The 21,609-nt window shown below is 43.9% G+C and overlaps 1 protein-coding gene across 11 annotated transcripts in view; it reads left to right on the forward strand.

The window, feature by feature from the left end:
* LOC122540353 (dystrobrevin beta) overlaps positions 1 to 21,609 on the forward strand; it is a 539,648-nt gene that overhangs the window by 458,661 nt on the left and 59,378 nt on the right. For 9 of the 11 annotated variants that reach the window (XM_087976966.1, XM_087976969.1, XM_087976975.1 and 6 more), the window contains one exon: positions 965 to 1,054. The exons of the other annotated variants lie outside the window; for them this stretch is intronic. In XM_087976966.1, coding sequence (XP_087833092.1) covers positions 965 to 1,054 — 90 coding nt within the window. The remainder of the gene's footprint in view (positions 1 to 964; positions 1,055 to 21,609) is intronic. 11 annotated transcript variants of the gene reach the window in all.

Raw genomic sequence — 21,609 nt, forward strand, 5'->3', positions numbered from 1 at the left:
AAAGAGCAAGGCACAGCATTAGGGGGCAGAAAGATGTCTGAAGGTGATGAAGCAGAGAGAATGGCTATCAAATGGTGTTGTCTGTATTTTATGGAAACAAAAGGCCATTTGACCCTTTGAGCCTGCTCTGCCATTCGATATAACCAGTGGTGATCATCCAACATGATACTCTGTTCCTGCTTTCGTCCCACATCCTTCAATCCCTTTAGCCCCAAGAATTATATCTAGCTTCTTCTTTGAAACATTCAATGTTTTGGCTTCAGCGATTTTCTGTGGCAGAGAATGCCACAGGCTACTCTCTGGGCGAAGATAATTTATCCTCATCTCAGTCCTGAATGACCTACCCTATATCCTTAAACTGTGATCTTGGTTTCTAGACTCCCCAGTCATTGTGACCATCCTTCCTGCATTAACACCATCTAGTCCTGTTAGAATTTTATAGGTTTCTTTGAGATCCTGCTTTATTTGCTTTGATGACATACACGTTTCTTTGGCTAAAGGCAGTTTTGAAATGATTTCTCCAGCCATGGTGTCCACAAATAGACCCTGGAGGATTTGGCCTGAGCTAACAATGTCCCCTGCTGGCCTCTGTCTTCCTAATGGTGGCCCAAGTCAGCTTTGTATTGTCCACCTGGGATGGGTTTGCACTTCCCTTCTGTCAGTAACTGACGCTGAGGCAAGAGGTAGGGAGATCAGCTCCATGTCCCAGACCATGCTGCCTTTCCTTCATTTGAATACTGCTCCAACTGAAGTTTCTAGGACAGAGTTCCTGAGAGTGAAGAAAGCAGTGCTCTTTAAAATGCAAATTCAACGGTTAGTCCCCATTTCCTTTAATTTTCTTCCATCTGATCTTGGGAAATCCAACTCAAATGCTGAAGATAATGTCATAGTGAACAGAGAATCCTCTGAGTGATGTAAGGTTGTACACCAGCCTGAATCTGCAGATCTTTTTTCATTTGTACAGGAGCTGGCAGAAACCTCCGAAATGATTTGCTGGTGGCAGCTGACTCCATTACAAACACAATGTCCTCGCTGCTCAAGGAGCTCCATTCAGGTAGGAGCAGAGGCTGAAAGTGACTGTGATACTGAGGCTATTTCTCAAACTAACCTGAGAGTTAACAAAATATAAACTGGTCTTTATCTTCCACTTGAACTAATATCTTGAAAAAATTATTATCTTATCTTCCTCAAAGCACAAAGCACGTATTTTGATGAGTATTATACTGTGTCCCCACTTGGAGTTCTTCTCCAGATTGCTGAGGGGTTTGATGTAGTTCTTTAGTCTGATAGAATTAGAGCAAATAGATGGTTAGCCATTTGTTATGATTACACACAGTTCTTTAATCTCTCAGCCTGTCAATACCAGATTGATACCTACACCTCGCACTAACCTACTAGGGGTCATGTTCCTCATACCTGAAAAGAACGCTTCAGCCAATGACAGGGTGTGTGGCTGTGGCAGGAGGAACATTGTGAAGGAATATTGTTACTGTCCAAACCCCATTATGACTCCTGTTCTTAAGATACATGGCAATCTGACAGTTGTCTCATTTTAGTCAAATTAAATCATCAGTGACTGAATTCCATTTGGCTGCAGGCACGACATGAAAATATTTAAATCTGCAAGAGTATGGTAACAAAATAAAACAGTATTCCAAATTTAGACTTACACTGTCTCTTCTAGAACAAATATCATGCTGACAGGCTATCCAACTCAAGTTTCTTTCATGTGTGATCTTCTGCATGACAGCAGAACTTTGATTTAAAATACTCGCTGATTATATTTGTTTGGCAAAACCATGAAGTACACCATATTACAATTTTCCACTTCCTAAAGAAGTGCTGTCTTCCGAAGCTAATAAAACTCTCTAGAAGATATTCTCTGAGAAATGCGATGTTTACGGAGGTTGGTGGAGTGGAAGGTGAGGACTGGGGGGGGGGGTTCTGTGCTTGTTGCAGTTGGAGGCGTGGGGTTCAGGAGCAGAGCTGCAGGAAGTGGATGAGGTGCGCTTTAACTACATGGTAGGGGAAATTGTGGTCTTTAAAGAAGGAGGCCATCTGGTGTGTTCTGTGGTGGAACTGGTCCTCCTGGGAGCAGATACGATGGAGGCGGAGGAATTGGGAATACGGGATAGCATTTCTATAGGAAGCAGGGTGGGTGGAGATGTAATCCAGGTAGCTGTGGGAGTCGGTGGGTTTGTAGAAAATGTCAGTGTCAAGTCGGTCGTCACTGATGGAGATGGAGAGATCCAGGAAGGGGAGGGAGGTGTCAGAGATGGTCCAGGTGAATTTAAGGTCGGGGTGGAATGTGTTGGTGAAGTTGATGAGCTGTTCAACCTCCTCGCGGGAGCATGGGGTGACACCGATGCAGTCATCAATGTAGCAGAGGAAAAGGTGGGGAGTGGTGCCGGTGTAACTATGGAAGATGGACTGTTCCACATACCAGCCAAAGAGTCAGGCATAGCTGGGGCCCATGCAGATGCCCATGGCTACCCCTTTCGTCTGGAGGAAGTGGGAGGATTCAAAGGATAAATTATTAAAGATGAGGACTAGTTCAGCCAAACGAATGAGAGCCTCAGTGGAACGGTACTGGTGGGGACGGCGGGAGATGGAGGTGTAGAGGGACTGGATGTCCATGGTGAAGATGAGGCATTGGGGACTGGGGAAACAGAAGTCTTGGAGGACGTGGAGGGCATGGGTGGAGTCCCAAATGTATGTAAGGAGTTCCTGGACTAGGGGGATAGGACAGTATCGAGGTATGTGGAGATGAGTTTGGTTCTGGGATAAGATGGATCTCACTCCTCCAACTGCAACAAGGACAGAACCTCCCCAGTCCTCACCTTCCACCCCACCGACCTCCATATACATCGCAACATCCGCCGCCATTTCCGCCACCTACAAACAGACCCCACCACCAGAGATATATTTCCCTCCCCACCCTGGACGCCTACCACAGAGCACTTCAGAGATCATCTCCGGGACACCTGCACCAGCCAACCCCACCACCCCATTGCCAAACACTTCAACTCCCCCTCCCACTCCGCCAAAGACATGCAGGTCCTGGGCCTCCTCCATCGCCACTCCCTCACCACCCAAAGCCTGGAGGAAGAACGCCTCATCTTCCGCCTCAGGACCCTCCAACCCCATGGCATCAATGTGGATTTCACCAGTTTCCCCATTCCCTTCCCCCCACCTTATCCCAGATCCAACCCTCTAACTCGACACCGCCCACTTGAACTGTCCTACCTGTCCATCTTCCTTCCCACCTATCCGCTCCACCCTCCTCTCCGACCTATCACCATTACCCTCACCTCCATCCACCTATCACATTCCTAGCTACCTTCCATTTATCTCACCACCCCCGAGACTCCCAGCCTCATTCCTGATGAAGGGCTTTTGCCCGAAACATCGATTCTCCTGCTGCTCAGATGCTGCCCGACCTGCTGTGCTTTTCCAGCATTACACTCTTGACTCTGACCCCCAGCATCTGCAGTTCCTCACTTTCTCCTAAAAGGCTTAGGCCCAAGCTTGATGGGGTGGAATTGGTTGAGAAAGATTCAACTTGATTGGCTCAACAGTGGCTCAACATTTTTAGATTAGAAAATGGCTGGGGTGGGGGATGGTGAAATGGCAGCAGAATGCCAAAGCCAGCCAGATGCCATCTCTAAGCAAGAGCGACAGGTTACTTCAGGGGATGAAGTTTGGTGTTGAAACCATAGAAATGGCCCTGCATGGGTAAGAGACATGGTCAACACGAGGTCAGGTCCCATGATGTACAAGTTCAGGAAGGTGAGGGGGTCCTGAATAAGCATGTGGACCACAGGAAAGCTGCAAACCCACAAACCGGGGCAAGAGCAAACCATCCCGGGCCCCTCAGAACATCCAGAAAGTCTGTCAGACCCTGTGGCTTCTCCCCCTCCGCCAAGTGTCGAAGAAACCTCTGAGGATGTGAAGGACATGGCAGATATCACAGCCTTGACACCGTTACCGCCTGAAGATGATGAGGAATTTCTTTTAAGATGCTCCATGTGCTAGAGGTGAGTGACAGTCCAGTACCCGCTGCTAGGATCCGAGGCAGAGACAGAGGAGCAAGACCTGGTGTGAAAACACTGCAGGCGAAGCTCCAGGAAGAAGAACAGGCCTACATCTCCAGCGTTAGAGGGGGAGGGATGTAGTATTTGGAACAAGGTCAGCCACATGGACCTCACAGAATATGAGTTTCCTGACTGGGACTGTTAACCTGGTCCAGTCAGGGAGCCCTGGCTGACAGACATAAACAGGAGCGTCAGGAGTGCTGTTTACCCGAGGAGCTGGCTCTGTGCTAGCTGGGTCAGTGTCGTGTACTGTCCACGTGTAACTAAAGGGTCACTTGGTGACAGGATGCCAGCCTTCGTGGAGTTAGATTGTAAAATGACAAAGCAATAAAGCAGGGAAGCATTGATTATCAAAGGATGACTGGAAGGAACAGAAAATACAAGCGTATCAGTAGGTCAGCAGATAAAACCAGAGAGAGTCAAAATGGTGAAAACAAAAAGGTAAATTTCAAGGACCAGTATCTGAATCCAGGCAACATTTATACAAAAGGAATGAACTGTTAACACAAATGGAGATAAATATGAAAATAAAACAATGAACTGTGGATGCTGCAGAACTGAAACAAAAGTAACATTCCTGGCAGCCCTGATGGAGTCAGCAGAATTGAAATGTGAACTTTGTTCCACCAGATGCTGCCAGACCTGCTGTGTTTTGCAGCATTTTCGGTTTTTGTTGGAGGGAAGTATATATTGACTGATAGCCATTACAGAGACATGGTTGAAATGCGCCTAAGGCTGGAACGGTATTTGCCAAATTAAAATGACTGAACTCTAGGAAAGGTTGATTAAGGATGGCATTAGTTCACCAATGGGGATTTTAATTTGAAGGGACAGGGTGTAGAATCAGTTTGGTCAAGATGAGAAAAGATAGTAACACCAAGAGGTTCCTTGTGCAAGTTGTTTATAGGCCCCTTAGCTTTAGTTATAGTGGAGGACAGAGCTTACAGAAAGACATAATAGGGTTTGTAAGAAATGTACCAAAATGATCATGGATGATTTTAATCTCTGCATAGATTGCAAAAATTAGATTTGCAAAGGTAGCCTGGAAAATGAGGTACAAGAGTATTTTCAGGACATATTCTTAGAGCAGCTTGTTCAAAAGCTAACCAGGGAGTAATCTAGACCAGACCTGATGGTATGTAGTGAGACAGGACTGTAAGACAATAACCTAATGAGAAAGAAACTCAAAGGTGACAGTAATCAGAAGGTGATGCAATTTCCATTTCATTTTGACACAGTGAAGTGTGGGTCTATCGTCACATATTTATATTTAAATAAAGATATCTGTGAGTGTGTGAAAGCAGACTTGACCCAAGTTAAATTTGGAAATTAGATTAAAAGATAGGTAAATAAAGTTGCAGTGACACACTTTGAAGGAGATATTGAATGACTCTCAGTAAAGATTTATCCCAGTGAGAGATCTTTGAGAAGGATGCATCATCTAGCACAAAACAGGGAAGTGAAGGACAAAACTAGAAGCAGTAGGTCATTCAGTCCATCATGTTCTCTCCTTCATTCAGTCAGGTCATGGCTAATCTGATCATTCCCAACTCCACATTTCTGCCTTTTCTCCTCGATTCCCTTATTGATTAAGAACCTGTCTATCTCAGCCTTGAATATGCTTAGCAACCCAACCTTGACAGTTGTAAAGAGGTCACTACCTTCTGAGAAAAGAAATTCCACTTCGTCTCTGGGCAAAATGGATGTTACCTTCATGAGATGATGCCCTCTGGTCCTAGACTTTCACACAAGGGGAAGCAACGTCTCCATAGCGACCCTGTCGAGTCCCCCAAGAATCCTGTATGTTTTCAATATATTATGTTTCATTCTTCCAAACTCCAATCAGTCCTGGCAGGAAAGCCCGATACAAATCTACAAAGATTATCAGTAAGTTAGAGAAATAGACCTTAAGAACCAGCAAAGAATGACTAAAAAGATAATAAAGAGGCAGAAAACAGAGTTGGAAATACAGCTAGCTAGTAATATGAAATCAAATGGTAAAAGTTTCTACACGTGTATAAAAAGGAAAAAACATCATATCACCATAAGGCACAGGAGGAGAATTTTAAAAAATATTTGAATGGTTTGAAGAGCTGTGCTGGTTAATGATAGGATACTCTCAAAGCAACATGGATGCAGTATACAGTGCCCTGGCCCTGGGGGTTACCAGTATTGGTGAAAAATGCCACCATCCAGGCTGCTTGACTCTCTGATTACATGGAAAGGTTATCCACAGCTGTGCTGAAGAGAAAATGGTCCTGGTAATGTCCTATTGCAGTTGGGGGTCACAGATTGTTACTCCTTGAAATGAGCTGGTGGGATAAAACTCTGAGCAGCTGTAACCTTACAGGCCAGTCGCTGTGAGTACGGCTCCTGTTCCAGCAGATAACACCACTCAGTGACAATCACTCGGGACATGCTCATTCCGTGCCTGCACTGTCTTTCCGAGAGGTGAAGAACAGGACAGCAAGGTTTGTAAATGCAGGCTCACATCCTTCCCCTCTGTTTTTGACGGATCTTCACCTGCTGCCTCTCCCTCTGTAGGTTGCTGTTCTTGTTTGGGGTTTGTTAATGACATTATCATTGTACTCTGTTTGAAGCAAGGCGACATGGAATCCACCCACTGCAATGACCATCTCATCTGTGAGAATGGATAATAGAGAATCATTGAGCACAGAAACAGGCCCTTCAGCCCACCACGTGTACATTGACCAAACTACACTAATTCCAGCGACCTGCACTTAGGCCATAGCCTACTGCACCCTGGTATTTTCAGTACTCTTCCAGGCACCACCCTCTCAGGCAGCACGTTCCATATTTCTACCCTTGCATGATTTTTTTTCCTCTCGAATCTCCTCTAAACCACTTGGTCCTCACTTTAACCTTATGCCCTCTGGCCTCAGACATGTCTGCCTTCCGGAAGAGATTCTTACGATCTACTCCATCTGTGCCTCTCTCAGTCAGATCCCCCTCTGCCTTCTCTGCTCCCGGGAAAGCAAACCCAGTCTCTCCTCATCATTAAGACTTTCTATCCCAGGCCACATCCTGGTGAATCTCCTCGGCACCCCCTCCAATGCAATCGCATCCTGCCAATAGTCTGGGGAGTGGAACTGTACACTGTTCTCCAGCTGTGACCTAACCACAGTTTATAAAGTTATAACTGCTGCTGTATTCTGTGCCACAGCTAATGAAGGCAAGTATACAGAATGCCGCCTTCATCACCCTGTCTCCCTGTGCTGACACCTTCAGGGATCTATGGTCTTGTATACCAGGATCTGTTTGTTCCTCAGTCCTCCCTAGCAACCTGCCATGTGTTGTGTGCATCCTTCCTTTATTACATCTCTCAAAATACATCACCTCACACTTATTGGAATTAAATTCCATCTGCCATTGCTCTGCGCAATATCAGATCAACATCAGACTTTAGCCTGAGACCAGCTGTTGAGAATGTCAGGAAGAGAACGCTGTTACAGAAGAAACAAGAGTTATCCTGATGCCTCATGTCAATCATAGTGAACACGCTTGATGCCCCTTGACAATCTAACATGGTTTCCTCACTCAAACAAAGTGAAATAGCGCTCTTGAATGATGAATGAATAATTTTATTGTCACATATATCTTGAAGATACAGTGAAAGTGTTTTGTTGCCACAGTCCAGCGCCATTTTGTGTTACAATAAAAAGAAATCATTGAAACAAGAGCTTATCTTCTGTTCAAGTTGGGGTCTTAAGCACTGCTTCAGGGTTTCTGTAAGGTCTGTGCAAGATATTCTGGTTATCAAGGAGTTGCCACTCCAGGAACAGCAACAACAACACTAATGTCCCTGGAGGCCCTGGCTCTGCTGCTGGCCACTGCACCCAGGAGGCCCTGCTCGGGCACAGCCATCACCACAGCCACCAAAACAGCCATCACCGCTGAGAGTCCAGTCTCTGGGCCTACCACTTCCAGGAGTCCCTACTCTAGGCACTGCCACCACCAAGAGTGCAGGCTCAGGGCCTACTCAGGAGTCCCCACTCTGGACAGAGCCACCACCACAGCCACCACTACCGTGAGACCCGATCCAAGCGCCAACACTGCAAACGCTGTACTGCCAACACCGCTCCACCCTCAAAGATGAAGAAAAGGAAATAAAGAAAACAAAAGCAGATGACAAGGAGAGGGTGAAAAGGATGCTGCTGGCCTGGAGCAGATGCTTTCTGGATCAGGAACACTACCCACCATGCCAGCACTGCCATCTTGATTATTTTCATCTTGTACATCATAGATCCTGTACTTGCACACTTATAGAACATTGTGCAAATGTGGAAACTCCAAAATATCTTCAGAGATAGATGTGGATTGTGTTTGGAAATGCCACGCCAGGTGATGTTTTACATTAGTGCCTGATTATATTTGTTTGACATGTTGTGGTAAGTAGTGTAAACAACATCATAGCCGTGATTGCTTGAGACCGTAATTTGTCATGTTCATTCCATGCAATGAATGACCTGCTGAGAAATGCAATGTGATGCCAGATGTGTGGCAGAGCTGAACCAATGTCTGCATAATTAATGCCATTGCATTTCACAGGACTTCAAATGCAAACAGTTTTATTGCATCCCTGAAATATAAACTGCAATTAACTCGACCTACTCCATCTATAGTGGCAGCCATTTTATAGAGTTATTGGACAATTGCCATTGGATCAAAGATGGCAAAGTTTTGACCCTTGTGAATGACTTGCCAGCTCTGCCAGAAATGCAGAATGATTTACCCATACTTCACGTTCTCTCAGGTGGTGCTGTCCTTATATCCCCCATTATCCCCCTCCCAGCTTCTATTTGGCCTCTTTATGTAACAGTTGAGTCCTCAATGTTGTCCCAGACCAGTGGCTTTCTGAATTGCCATGCCCTTGTTCATCATAGCCTCTGCCCATATAGAAAACAGAATTATGGTGTCCTGGGAAACATCTCCAACCCATCTTCTAGAGTTCCTCCTCCCCTCTTTGGTTCTGTCCTTCAATCATTGTCATCATCCTGTCCAGTGCAGCACATCCTAGTTGAGTTGCCCACTTTCCCCTGGATTAGGCACACTCACCCCTGATCATTACTGAGCACATCTCCAGGCCCGACCCTGGTCCACCCTCAGACTGACCTGGCAGGTCATTCATAACTGAAAATAACCCAACCCGCTGTCTCCACAATGCCCCCACCTGACAAACCTATAATCCTGGGATTGGCTGCTCTTGACCTGGAGGTTGACTGTGCCCAATTCCATGGACTGTAAAGGTATAGATCTTCAAACTCTGGTTGATCAAAACATCTGAGACTGTAGCCAAACAATGTAATTTGATCAGGCCACTGACTGAGTGTGGCCTCATGAATATTCATGTGAACAACAGAATTAGGAGCAAAAGTAGGCCCTTCGGCCCTTAACTTCTATTGCACCATTCAATAAGATCATGGCAGATCTGTCTGTTTGGAATTCTACATTCCCATCTGCCCAGATAATCTTCGACACTCCTGTCTAACAACAATGGATCTACCTCTGCCTTCATGACTTTCTGAGCAGAAAGTTCCAGAATTGTACAACTCTTTGAGGAAAAAAAAGTTCTCTCTCTGGCCCAAACAGGCAACCTCTAATTTTAAGCAGGTGTTCCCTCATTCTGGACTCGCCCATCCCAGCAAACATTGTTTTACATGTCTGCCTCATCAAGACCATTCAGGATCCCCTAGACTTCAACCAAATCACCCTCACACTTTGAAACTCTGGTAAAAGCAAAGGCCCAGCCTGTACAATGTTCCCTCCTCAGATAACTCAGTTATTCCAGGTATCAATTCAGGGTAAGAAGCCTCCAATGTCTTTACGTCCTTGACCCGAGTAAGGACTCCTCCCTTTTGACATACAGATTTGACCATTTGCTTGAATCACATGCAGCGTGTTTGCCCTGTTCTGGCATGTGTGTGACCCTGATGTAGCACAATGCCAGACCTCAAATGCCCTCCCCTTCACCTGTTAGAGCCTGTATCGCTCTCCCCCTCTGGAAAAACTGGGTAGGGGTTGGCAGCCTTCTGGTAAGCACAATGAAATGGGCCCATGTGTCATTGTGTCTGTGTACTAAGTGACCTCGCAGAAGCATGCACGTTGCCTGTGTCCCTGAGCTCTGACCAATGTCCTGGAGAGCTGGAGTGGTGTGAGATTTTCTCTGAGAGTTGACAGGATGGGATGGTGAGGCTGGTGGCTTGGCATCACCCATTAGCACAGGCAGAGAGTCAAGGAAGATGGCGTCTATTCAGCATTTAGAACATTGTGACAAAGACAGAGTTAGATGAAGATCATGGCTAGCAATTAAGCAGCAACCTCAGTGAATCTGCTCTGATTTTCTCAGTCTCTAATTAGAACCTCATGCAATCAGGTTTCTCGGTTAATCTAAACATTAGATGCAAGTGCATGACACCAAAGGTAGCTTCTGTGAAAAGTCACTTTATAAGTTTAAGGGCCAAATCAGGAATGTTTTCTCAAAATTGAGATTGCAATTTCTTTTTCTCTTGCCATATTTTTAGATTAGATTAGATTCCCTTCAGTGTGGAAACAGGCCCTTCGGCCCATCAAGCCCACACTGACCCTCGAAAGAGTAACCACCCAGACCCATTTCCCTCTGACTAATGCACCTTACACTCTGGGCAATTTATCGTGGCCAATTCACCTAACCTGCACATCTTTGGACTGTGGGAGGAAACCGGAGCACCTGGAGGAAACCCATGCAGACACGGGGCGAACGTGCAAACTCCACACAGACAGTTGCCTGAGATGGGAATTAAACCCAGGTCCTTGGCTGTGTGAGGCAGCGGTGCTAACCACTGAGCCACCGTGATTTTCTGAACTTTATTGTTGCTTCAGGGAGAGAAATATTCTCCCTATAGCTGCTATTGTCAAAAGCTACTTATGAACAATGTGAGATTAATTGCCAAGATGCATGGGGCCCATTCACTGGCTGTTGAAATGTGCTTGAGATAGCAAAGACCATGATTAAGTTCCCATTCTGAAAGTCTCAGCCATAAACTGGTAATCGTGGAATTTGTGAGTTGACCTTGTTCTTTCAAACGTGTGGTTGGGTTGGGCCTGTTTCCATGCTACATGACTCGATGGAGTATTTGTGTGGCACATGGGGAGGGGAGCTGGCGGGGGGGAGGGGGACGGGGAGGGGAGCAGGGGGATGGTGAGGGGAACATGGGGGATGGGGAATGGCGAGGGGAGCAGGGGGGGAGATGGCAAGGGAAGATGAAAACACTCCAAAACAAAATAAAGACAGAGGGGACACAGTGGTAAGCAAGAGTGAGGCTCCAGTGGATCTGGAGCAGGGCAGCTGGTGCTCAGAGAGTGGGGTAGGCACGGGCTGGCAGGAAGGGCGATGTGTGTGGTCGGCTTGATTCTGCCACAGTGACGCATTCAGCTTGAGTGTGGTCGCAGGAACTGCAGTGTTCCTGAAAGTTTATTCTGTTGGAAGTTGACATCCACATCCATTAACCTAGGCAGGCATCTGGAAATGTCACCTCCCCAAGTTTGATCATGTGACCAAGAGCTCACACTGAGGGCAGGAGCTTCATGAGGCAGCTGGTGAGAGAGCTACCCTGGCAGCTCCAATGAAGGCCCACTGAACCATAATGCAACCAAACAATGGCAAAGCCCCAAGCAAGACCTCGCCTAGATTCAAGATCCTTGAGGAGGGAGTTCCTCATCATGTGAGCTACCTGGAAATCTGAGGCTGGGCAGCTTGTGGATGCAGAAGGGGCACTGGCTATTGTGGAAAGTATTGCAGTGTCGTACAGAACATGGGATTAAGGTGTGTGTGAGGGAATATGTCGGGGGGAGAGATGACTTAGTTGGTGGTTGTCATGAGTCACTGATTGAGGGACAACTCTCACCAACAAGGTGATGGGTTGCTGCTGACACAGGTTGACCTTTCAGGAATATGGCTTGGTCTGAGACAATCCCAGCAATGGCAGACTGGACCCTTTATGTCATCCGCAGTTGGCTGCTTGACGATCTCAGTTAATACTGAGGCAAGAAGCTGGTGGGGTCTGGATGCACTGTAAGTACCTTTCCAACCTCAGACCTTCAGCAGCTGAAGTTTGCACCTTCTATGTTATGTTTAAAGATCAAAGCTTCAGCCCAATTATTGTCCAGATGTTTGTGCTGTAATGCGCGTTTCTTCAATGCAAATTGCCCTTTAATGCAATTGAAGAATTTAGACTTTTTTTTTCTTTTTACCCCCCACACTACCGCCTAACCGCGGTAGTGCTTATTTTTTCCCCAGCACCCATGGTGTGTGTGTGCAGGTGTGAGACACAGTGAAAGACACAAAGTGCACGAATCTTTATTCAAATTCCACCACCAGGAAGATAGGAAAACACCCGGGTGGCCAGTGACAAACACTGCCCTTCACATCAAAGGGCAGTGCTGTGTGATCAAAACAGTGAGAATTTAGACTGTTATTTGTAGAATGAGAACTTTCCTCACCTGTATTAGCTATAGTGCAATTCTGGCCCCTTTAGTTTAAATGGTGTGGCTACTGCACGATTTTCTTATAACACGAGAACTGAACTATCGCATTACATCAGAACCGACCCTATTGAAGCAACTAGAATTTCAGATTATTGCCACTGATGTGACAATGTAGCTAGATATTAAAACCACTAATCTGGTGAAGTGGTATGAGATGCAAAAGCTACCTGCTATAGTTTCACACAACATTACCTTCACACTGACTACAGTAAAATAACAACCCATGTGAGCCCAACTTAATAAGTTCTCCATGTGATCACTAATTCTTTCATGTCAGTGAAGAATTAACTAAATTGAAAAGATAACTGGCATTTGGCCAACATTGGCCCAAGTTCAGTGGTGACATGGTCAGTGTTTGGTCTGGAGCTTTGTTTGCCTCAATTAACAAATGAAACAAAGTCCACAAAAAAAATGATGTTGCTAGTTCACACTGGGCATTGGTGCTAAATCAGTAACTGGATTATTTATATCAAAAAATCTCCTCCTTGTATTACTAATCTAAAAATAGCAAGTTCATGCAGCTGTCTTCAAGTTATTTTTAAAACATTTTTCATTGTATGCTTTTTAAAATGTCTGTTCAGATAATGAAAGTGGCAAATTGAGTGAGTCACACTGTAATTTAATAAATTGCATCACACAGGTTTATAAATATATATTTAGAGAGGCAGTCTCTTGTCAAAATCAATGTCAAATCCTTATTCTTTTGGTTTGGAAATAGTGGAGAACCTAACCAACCTAAACTCAATTATAATGACGTTTTATAACAGGAACTTGCTGATGTGCTCCAACATGAATCGTGATTCAGTTGCTCATTTGATAAGTGTGCTGTTTCCAAAATTTTTTACCTCCATATTTGCTAAAATTAATTAGTTATTCCGTATGTTTGTCATGTTCTGAGGGTGATATTTCAAGCATGCTAATTAGGCACATTTAAGACTGCGTTCGAAGTGATCCCATTTAAACTCATTTTGAATGTTGTTAGTAATAAATGATCAGGCTGCTGTCTTTCTGTTCTTTTTATGCGGACCTGCTCTGAATGTTGTTAACAGCTGATTCCAATTTTATCCAGCTTCCAAATCAAAAAATATATTCTGTACGAATAGGGTGACATCAGGTTGCTATGTAATTGCAAAGCCTTTCAGGATATATATCCTCCATGCCCTATTGGTTTGATATTTATATTTATTCTGTTTTCAGTGAGATGGAAAATTTTTGAAAGAAGCATGTTCTTTTTGTTGCTTTGTAGCCAGCTGATGTTTGGCCTTTAGAACTGTCTGACTTCTTGTTTCTACACAGAGTTAAAAATTATCAAAAAATACCCACTGTTCTGTATTGGCAAATCTGACAGCTTTCTGACTGAAAAATCCCTTTTTTTTATAATATATTTTTATTAAGAAAAAATAGATTTTTAAATATTACAAATACAAAACAATGCAATTCAAAGCAGTACAAAAATAGTACAAAACTAAACCCAAATAATAAAAAAAAATCCCCAACCCACCCTCCTGTACGAATGTATAAACATATATAGAGAAGTATAAAATTAAATAAAAAACCTAAACTAGCTATTTAACTAACTAAATAAATACCTAACAACAAACAAATAAATAGTAATAACTTAGCCCAGCCAAACAAAACACTCTTACATTCACAGTTCCTCCTCCCTGGATATTGGACTCATGAAACACAATCGTTACGGCTATGTAAAAACCCTTGTTAGTGTGGCAGATAAATCTGTGTCCAGGTATTTCAAAAAGGGTTGCCACGTCTTGTAGAAATTCTCAGTTTTGTGGTGTACCATATTTGTAAGAAAATCCAGGGGAATATGCTTCATAACAATCTTCCGCCAACCCGACAGGCCTGGGGGGGTTTTCTGATATCCAACCTAGCAAGATATTCTTCCTTGCACAGAATGTAAGAATATTGAAAGGTTTTTCCTTATGCGAGTCTGCAGGAAATACAATGGGTAGGCCCAAAAGGAGCGAAATAGGGTCCTTCTCCACCCCTACACCTAAAATCCTCTCCATTGCATCCACCACAGCGCTCCAATATGTTTGAAGCCTGTCACAAGACCAAAGACAATGGGTAAGAGTGCCCATGCAGACCTTGCACTTGGGACATGCTGAAGATACCCCTGGTTTAAACTCTGACAAACGGTCTGGGGCTAAGTGGACCCTGTGGAGAATCTTCAACTGTAAAGCATGGGACCTATTGCAAATTGATATCTTCCTTGCATTCTCCCAAATATCCTTCCACACCTCTGAAGAAACTTCAACACCCAGCTCTCTTTCCCACATCTTGCAGAGTCGATCAGACTCATCTGAGGTGGCACCCCTCAATTGGTGATATAGAGTACTGACAGAGAGTGTACTCTTAGCCCTTAGTACCCCTCTTTCTATGTTAGATTTGTAGGGATCAGTCAAAGTGTGGTCTTTTTTTGAATAAAATCCCTAACTTGAAAAAAACGAAAGAGGTCTCTATTAGGTAACTCGTACTTCCGTACTAACTGATCGAAGGACATCATTACATCTCCCTCAAATAAATCACCCATGCAAGATGTACCTCTAGCTGCCCAACGTTTAAATCCTAAATCTATCATACCTGGTTGAAAACTCGGCATTCCCACTAAAGGTGTAAACAGAGATGTTTTGCCAATATTACCTTCCCTCTGCCGAATTGCCCTCCATGCTTTAACAGTATTGATGACTATTGGGTTATGACAATATTCCCCAACTGTCCTCACTTTGTCCAAAAACAGCAAACTGGTAAGGGGGCACCTTGCCTGGGAGGCTTCGATATCTAGCCATACTGAAAGAGGGTCCCCACAAACCCAATCACTTACGTAGGTCAAAAGTGAGCTTAATTGGTAATTTTTAATGTCTGGAAGGTCTACTCCCCCCAATCTGTGAGGCAACTGCAGTTTGGCTAGTTTAATGAGGGGCCGTTTATAGTGCCAGATAAAGGAGCTGAACCAACTTTTCAGTCTCCTGAGTGTTTGTTTATTGAAAATCAAGGGGAGCATCCGTATAGGGTATAGCAAATGAGGGAGAATATTCATCTTAATAAGCGCTATCCGACCCAACCATGAGGCTGGAAGTGCCTCCCATTTTTGGAGATCTTGTTTAATTTTTTCAAATAATTGAGTAAAATTGGCTTTGAACAGCTGATCCAGAACTGGAGTAATGAATATGCCCAAATACACAAAACCCCCGTGACCACCTAAATGGGAATCTATAGTTACTCTCGAGTCAACTCTTTTGTAAGACCACCCATAGGCATAGCCTCTGATTTAGCAAAATTAATCTTATACCCTGAAAAAGCGCCAAACGCGTGAATGCATTGTATCAGACAAGGCACTGAGACTGCTGGATTTGTCAAGAAAATTAGAACATCGTTTGCATACAGCGAGATCTTATGTAATTTTGACCCCACTTCTGGAGCTGATATATTGAGATCCCCACGAATGGCCTCTGCCAACGGTTCAATCACCAACGTAAAAAGTAATGGTGAAAGGGGACAGCCCTGCCGGCTGCCCCTAGAAATATTAAAATTGCTTGATCGTACCCCGCTGGTAATGACCACAGCGAGAGGTACACTGTAGAGAACCTTTACCCATCTTATGAAAACTTCGCCCAGACCAAACTGGAATAGAGTATAGAAAATGTACGGCCACTGAACTCGGTTAAATGCCTTCTCTGCATCTGAAGAAATCACCAATCCCTGTACTGACTGCTGTTGGCATGCTTGAATTACGTTAAGCAGCCTCCTAACGTTATTGGAGGATCTGCGATCCTTTATGAAGCCTGTCTGATCCTCTTGAATAATAGACGGTAACACAGTCTCCAGCCTTAACGCAAGAGCCTTAAAAAGGATCTTAAAGTCCACATTTAAGAGCAAGATGGGCCTGAATGAAGCACAGTCTTCCGGATCCTTCCCTTTTTTAAGGATAAGTGAAATATTGGCCTCTCTCAGAGATGGTGGGAGACAAACATGACTATGAATCATTAAACATATTCAGCATCGGGCCTGACAGTATACTTAGTCCATCAGGACCGGGCGCTTTTCCACTCTGAAGCTGCCTCACAGCTTACTGCACTTCTTGCTCTGATAATGAGGCATTGAGAAAGGACTGTTGTTCGGGAGTCACACCCAGGAGCTTCAGATCTCTAAAAAAGGATTCCACTTTGGCCTGCCCCTCCTCACAATTCTCAGACTGATATAACTTTGAGTAGAATCTCTGGAACGCCACATTAATCTTTTTAGAATCACATGTTAGATTCTCAGACACTTCCCTAATCACTGTAATGGTTTGTGGGGCACTTCTCTTTCTGGCAAGGTATGCTAAGTATTTGCCTGGCTTGTCACCATGCTCGTATAATCTTTGCTTTGCAAAAGCCAGCTCCTTCTTTGCCGTCTGCGTGAGCATGGAATTTAGTATAGACCGCAGTGCCATAATCCTCTGTAGTTTGACCAACGATGGTCTGTCAAAATAGGCCTTCTCGGCTGCCTTCAACCGTGCTTCAAGGAGACGTTGCTGCTCACCCTTCTGCCGCTTCCTGCTGGTGGAATATGAAATAACTAACCCCCTGGCATAAGCTTTGGCAGTTTCCCAGAGAACAGATGAGCGATCAACCGAGCCTGTGTTGATGTCTAGGAATGCCTGAAATTCCCTCGAGAAATACTCCACAAACTTGCTGTCCATGAGAATAAATGGGTCCATTTGCCAGTACCTTGAATCCACTGTAACATCCTTAATTTTAACCATGAGGTACACTGGAGCATGATCAGAGATGGCAATATTACCAATCGTACAGGATGCCACCAGATCCAGGGTTACTGCAGGGGTCAGAAAAAAATCAATCCTCGTGTGACATCTGTGCGGATTGGAGAAAAACGTGAGATCCCTACCTATAGGGTGGAGACACCTCCAGACGTCCACCAATCCTAATTCCCCACACAAATCCAATAACTGTTTAGTTTGTGCAAAGGGTATCGAGGGACCTTTAGGCAACCTGTCTACTGTGGGGTCCATGAGGCAGTTAAAATCTCCCCCTATAATGATGTGCCGAGACTTAAGACTTATCAGTTTAGAAAAAGATTCTACCAAGAATTTAAGAGGATGAGCTGGGGGACAATAAACATTTAAGTGCCATATTCTTCCCCATTTATCAAGGCTTTAAGAATTGCAAACTTCCCGTATGTGTCTTTAACACATTCCAGCAATTTAAATGAGAGATTTTTCCTAACCAATGTAGCCACTCCCCTACTTCTGGTATTAAATGATGAAAAATAAACTCGGTCAAAGCCATTCTGCTGTAATTTCAGATGCTCTTTGTCATCCAAATGTGTCTCCTGTAACAAAGCAATATCCATCTTCTCCTTTCTAAACTCAAGAGTACCTTTTTCCTCTTAATTGGTGAGTGACTTCCCTTGATATTCCAGGTACACCATTTAATCAAATCATTAGCCATAATCTTCTGCAATTACATTTAAATTCCAGAGAGGAGGAACCCGAACCACAAATTATTGAGCCTTAGTGTCACATGGTCCACCAAACATAAAAACTACATAAACTAAAACCACTACATTTAACAAACATACAAAATTATTAAAAATAAAAAACAACAAAAACCAGAAAACAAACCAACATATAAAGCGCCAATAGCGCTGAGGAGGCAAACTCACCCCCTGCCCGGAGGGAGCAATTACCTGTCCCGAACTGCCCATAAATAGGCATCTAACCATCTCAACCACCTTCACTTCTCCAGCTAGAGCTGCATCGCAAGCACAAGCTAAAAAGAATAAACACCCCATAGAATATCAATATGAATAAAAAAACATTCTTTTATAAAACAAAAGGGGGAATAAATACCCCATCCATTCTTTGGTATGTCCTAACTTAGAAATTTAAAATGTACATCTTAACCACTGCCAGACGTAGTTTGAACCAAATTATTATCAATAGAGGAAAAAGGGGGAAAAACAAAGCTCCAAATGGATTTCCTCCATTTCTTTTACAGAATGATAAACGCATACCCAAGCAACAATATTTATACATACTACAATTGTTTAAATTAGGTTAGTTTGTCCACAAAGTCTCTTGCCTTCTCTGATGTGTCAAAGAAATGCATGGATCTATCTAAGGTGATCCGAAGCACTGCCGGATATCTCAGGGAGTACAGAATCCTAAGCTCCTTCCGTCTTCTCTTGACACCATCATAAGATTTTCATTTCTGGATCACCGCCGCTGAAAAGTCCTGAAAAAATATGATCTTAGATCCCTCATAAATTAGGGCCTTTGGATCCTTCCCCTGGAGTCTGGAAGCCTCCATGACTCTCTCCTTATCCCGGTAATGATGGAACTGCATCAGGAAAAGACGGCGTTGACTCCAAACCGACCTCCGTGCTGCAACCCGGTGAGCCCCCTCTATCTTCAATCCTCTCATGCCAGTCTCCAAGTCAAGGAATTTCGGAAGCCAATCTTCAACAAATTCCGCAGGCCGCTCACCTTCCTTACCCTCAGGCAGACCGATGATCCAAATGTTTTTTCTCCTGCCCCTGTTTTCAAGATCATCCACTTGGTCACGCAAATTACGAACCTGCGTCTTCAGGGCTTGGATCTCTTCCTTGAATGAACTGGCATCAGCTTCCACCACTGTGACCCTGTGCTCCACCTCATCCATCCTCTTCTCCAGGTCTCCCTGCTACTTCTCATGCTTCAGCAGCATGAGAGAGACTGGAGCCAACTTCTCTTCAATCTGTTTTCCCAACATCTCGCGAGATTTTGAGAGCTGGTTCACCAGGTCCTGGAGAGTAATCAGCTCCAAGGCTGCTGCAGACTAAGCTGCAGGCCCGGCCTCAGATGCTCCTCCTCCCTTTTTAGGCATTTCTGGACAGCTGAAAATACAGGGAAGCCAATTTTTAAATGTTTCTTGGGGCTCCACAATCTTTCCAATGCCCCAAGAAATCCTGATGATCTGGGTTGGGTGGGTTAAAGGACCGTTCTGCTCCTGCTGCGATGCAAAGCTCTGCAGTGTGATCTTCTCAGATTACCGCCATCTTAGATCCCCCCACCCTTGTTTTTTTAATGACCATCTTTGTACTTTCTCCAGGAAGTGTGGGTATCTCTGGCAAGGTCAGTTGATGAAATAAAACTATAAGGCATTGGAGCATGGGTAGGCCATTTCACCCATTGAGTCTGTTTCATTATTCAATGGGATCATGGCCAATCTGAAAATCTTCAACTCCACTCTCCTGCCTTTTGCCCAAACCCCTAAATTCCTTATTGATTAAAAGTCAAATGACCCAGACTCTACAACCATCTGCGGAAAAGAATTCCACAGATTCACTGTGCTCTGCAACTCTGTCTTAGATGGGTGACCCCTTACGTTCAGATTATGCCTGCTGGTCATAAACTTTCTCAAAAAGGGGAAATAGCCTCTCTGTATCTACCCTAACAAGTCCCTGAAAATGTTATGACTCAATAAGGTCTCATCACATTCTTCTCAACTCCAGTGAGTACAAACCCCTCAACCTCTCCTCATAAGAAAATCCCTCCATACCCCGAATCAACGTAGTGAACCTTCTCTGGATTATCCTCTAAAGTCACCATGACTTTCCTCAGATAAGGGTCCCAGAACTGTACACAATATTCCAGCTGTGGCCTGACTCAGTGCTTTGTATTGTTTTTAGCAAGGCCAACAGTGTGTTGTCCTTTCCTATTACCCAATGAACTTGGGTATTTTTTATGATTCATGCGGAAGGATCCCTACATCCCTTTGGACTGTAGCTTTTTACAGTCTTTCCACAGTGAAATTATATTTGGCTTGTCTATTCTTCCTGCCAAAGAACATAACCACTCATTTTTCCACAAAATGTTGTACATGCAAAGTTTCTGCCCACTCACCTCAACTGTCCAAATCCGTCTGTTGACTCTTTGTGTCATCCTCATCATTTGACCTCCCATTTATTTTTATATCATCCATAAACTTGCCAACAATACATTTACTTTTGACATCCAAATTGTTAACATATTTCATAAATAACTGTGGCCCCAGCACTAATCCCTGTGACACTCTTCGAGTTACAGGTTGCCATCCTGAAAGTGGCTCTTTTATTCAACTTGTCTTCTGTTAGTTAGCAAATCCTCTATCCATTCTATTACCCCCAATACTGTGGGTTCTTATTCCGTACCTTTATGTTCAGTCCCTTATCGAATGCTGTTTGGAAATCCTAATATCTGACATCTTCTGGTTACCCTTTATCTATCCTGCTTGTTACCTCCTCAAACAACTCTACTAAGTTTGTCAAATATGAATACCCCTTCATGAAGCCAGGCAGACTATGCTTGTTTATATTATGTGGCACTGAATGCTCTGCTAATACTTCCTTTTCTAACAAACTTTCACATTTTTTCTAAAAACAGATGCTAAGCTAACTAGTCTTTAGTTGCCTGTATTTTGTTCTTTTTGAAATAGAAGTGTTAACTTGGCAGTTTTTCAAACCTCTGTTACTTTTCCATTATCGAAGGATCATTGAAAGATTACTCCCAGTGCATCCACTATCACTGTATCAGCTTCCTTTAACATCCCAGAATGCATCCCAAAAGGTCTAGGGCACTTACCAGCCTTTGCGCCCATTAATTTCCCTTTTTTTTAATCTTGTGATATTTATTATGTTTAGTTTCTAAATACCCGCTTTAGCCCTGAGATTATTGAATATGTATGAGATGTTTTACATGTACACTATCACAAAACATGATGTAAAGTCTTTATTCAATGCCTCAATCACTTCCTGCTTCACCAGTATTATTTCCCCGGCCTCATTCTCTAAGGAGCGGATGTAACTTTGGCCTCTTTGTGTTGGTAATGTCTCTAGACGAGTAATCTAAAGACATTAATGTCTCATACATGTCTACTAATGTCCTTAAGGGAAAGTAAACAGCCATCTTTACCTCATCTATATGTGACTC

This window comes from Chiloscyllium plagiosum, unplaced genomic scaffold, assembly GCF_037043375.1.
Source record: "Chiloscyllium plagiosum isolate Xiang-an unplaced genomic scaffold, Cpla_swu_hap1 HiC_scaffold_3, whole genome shotgun sequence".
NCBI classification, from domain to species: domain Eukaryota; kingdom Metazoa; phylum Chordata; class Chondrichthyes; order Orectolobiformes; family Hemiscylliidae; genus Chiloscyllium; species Chiloscyllium plagiosum.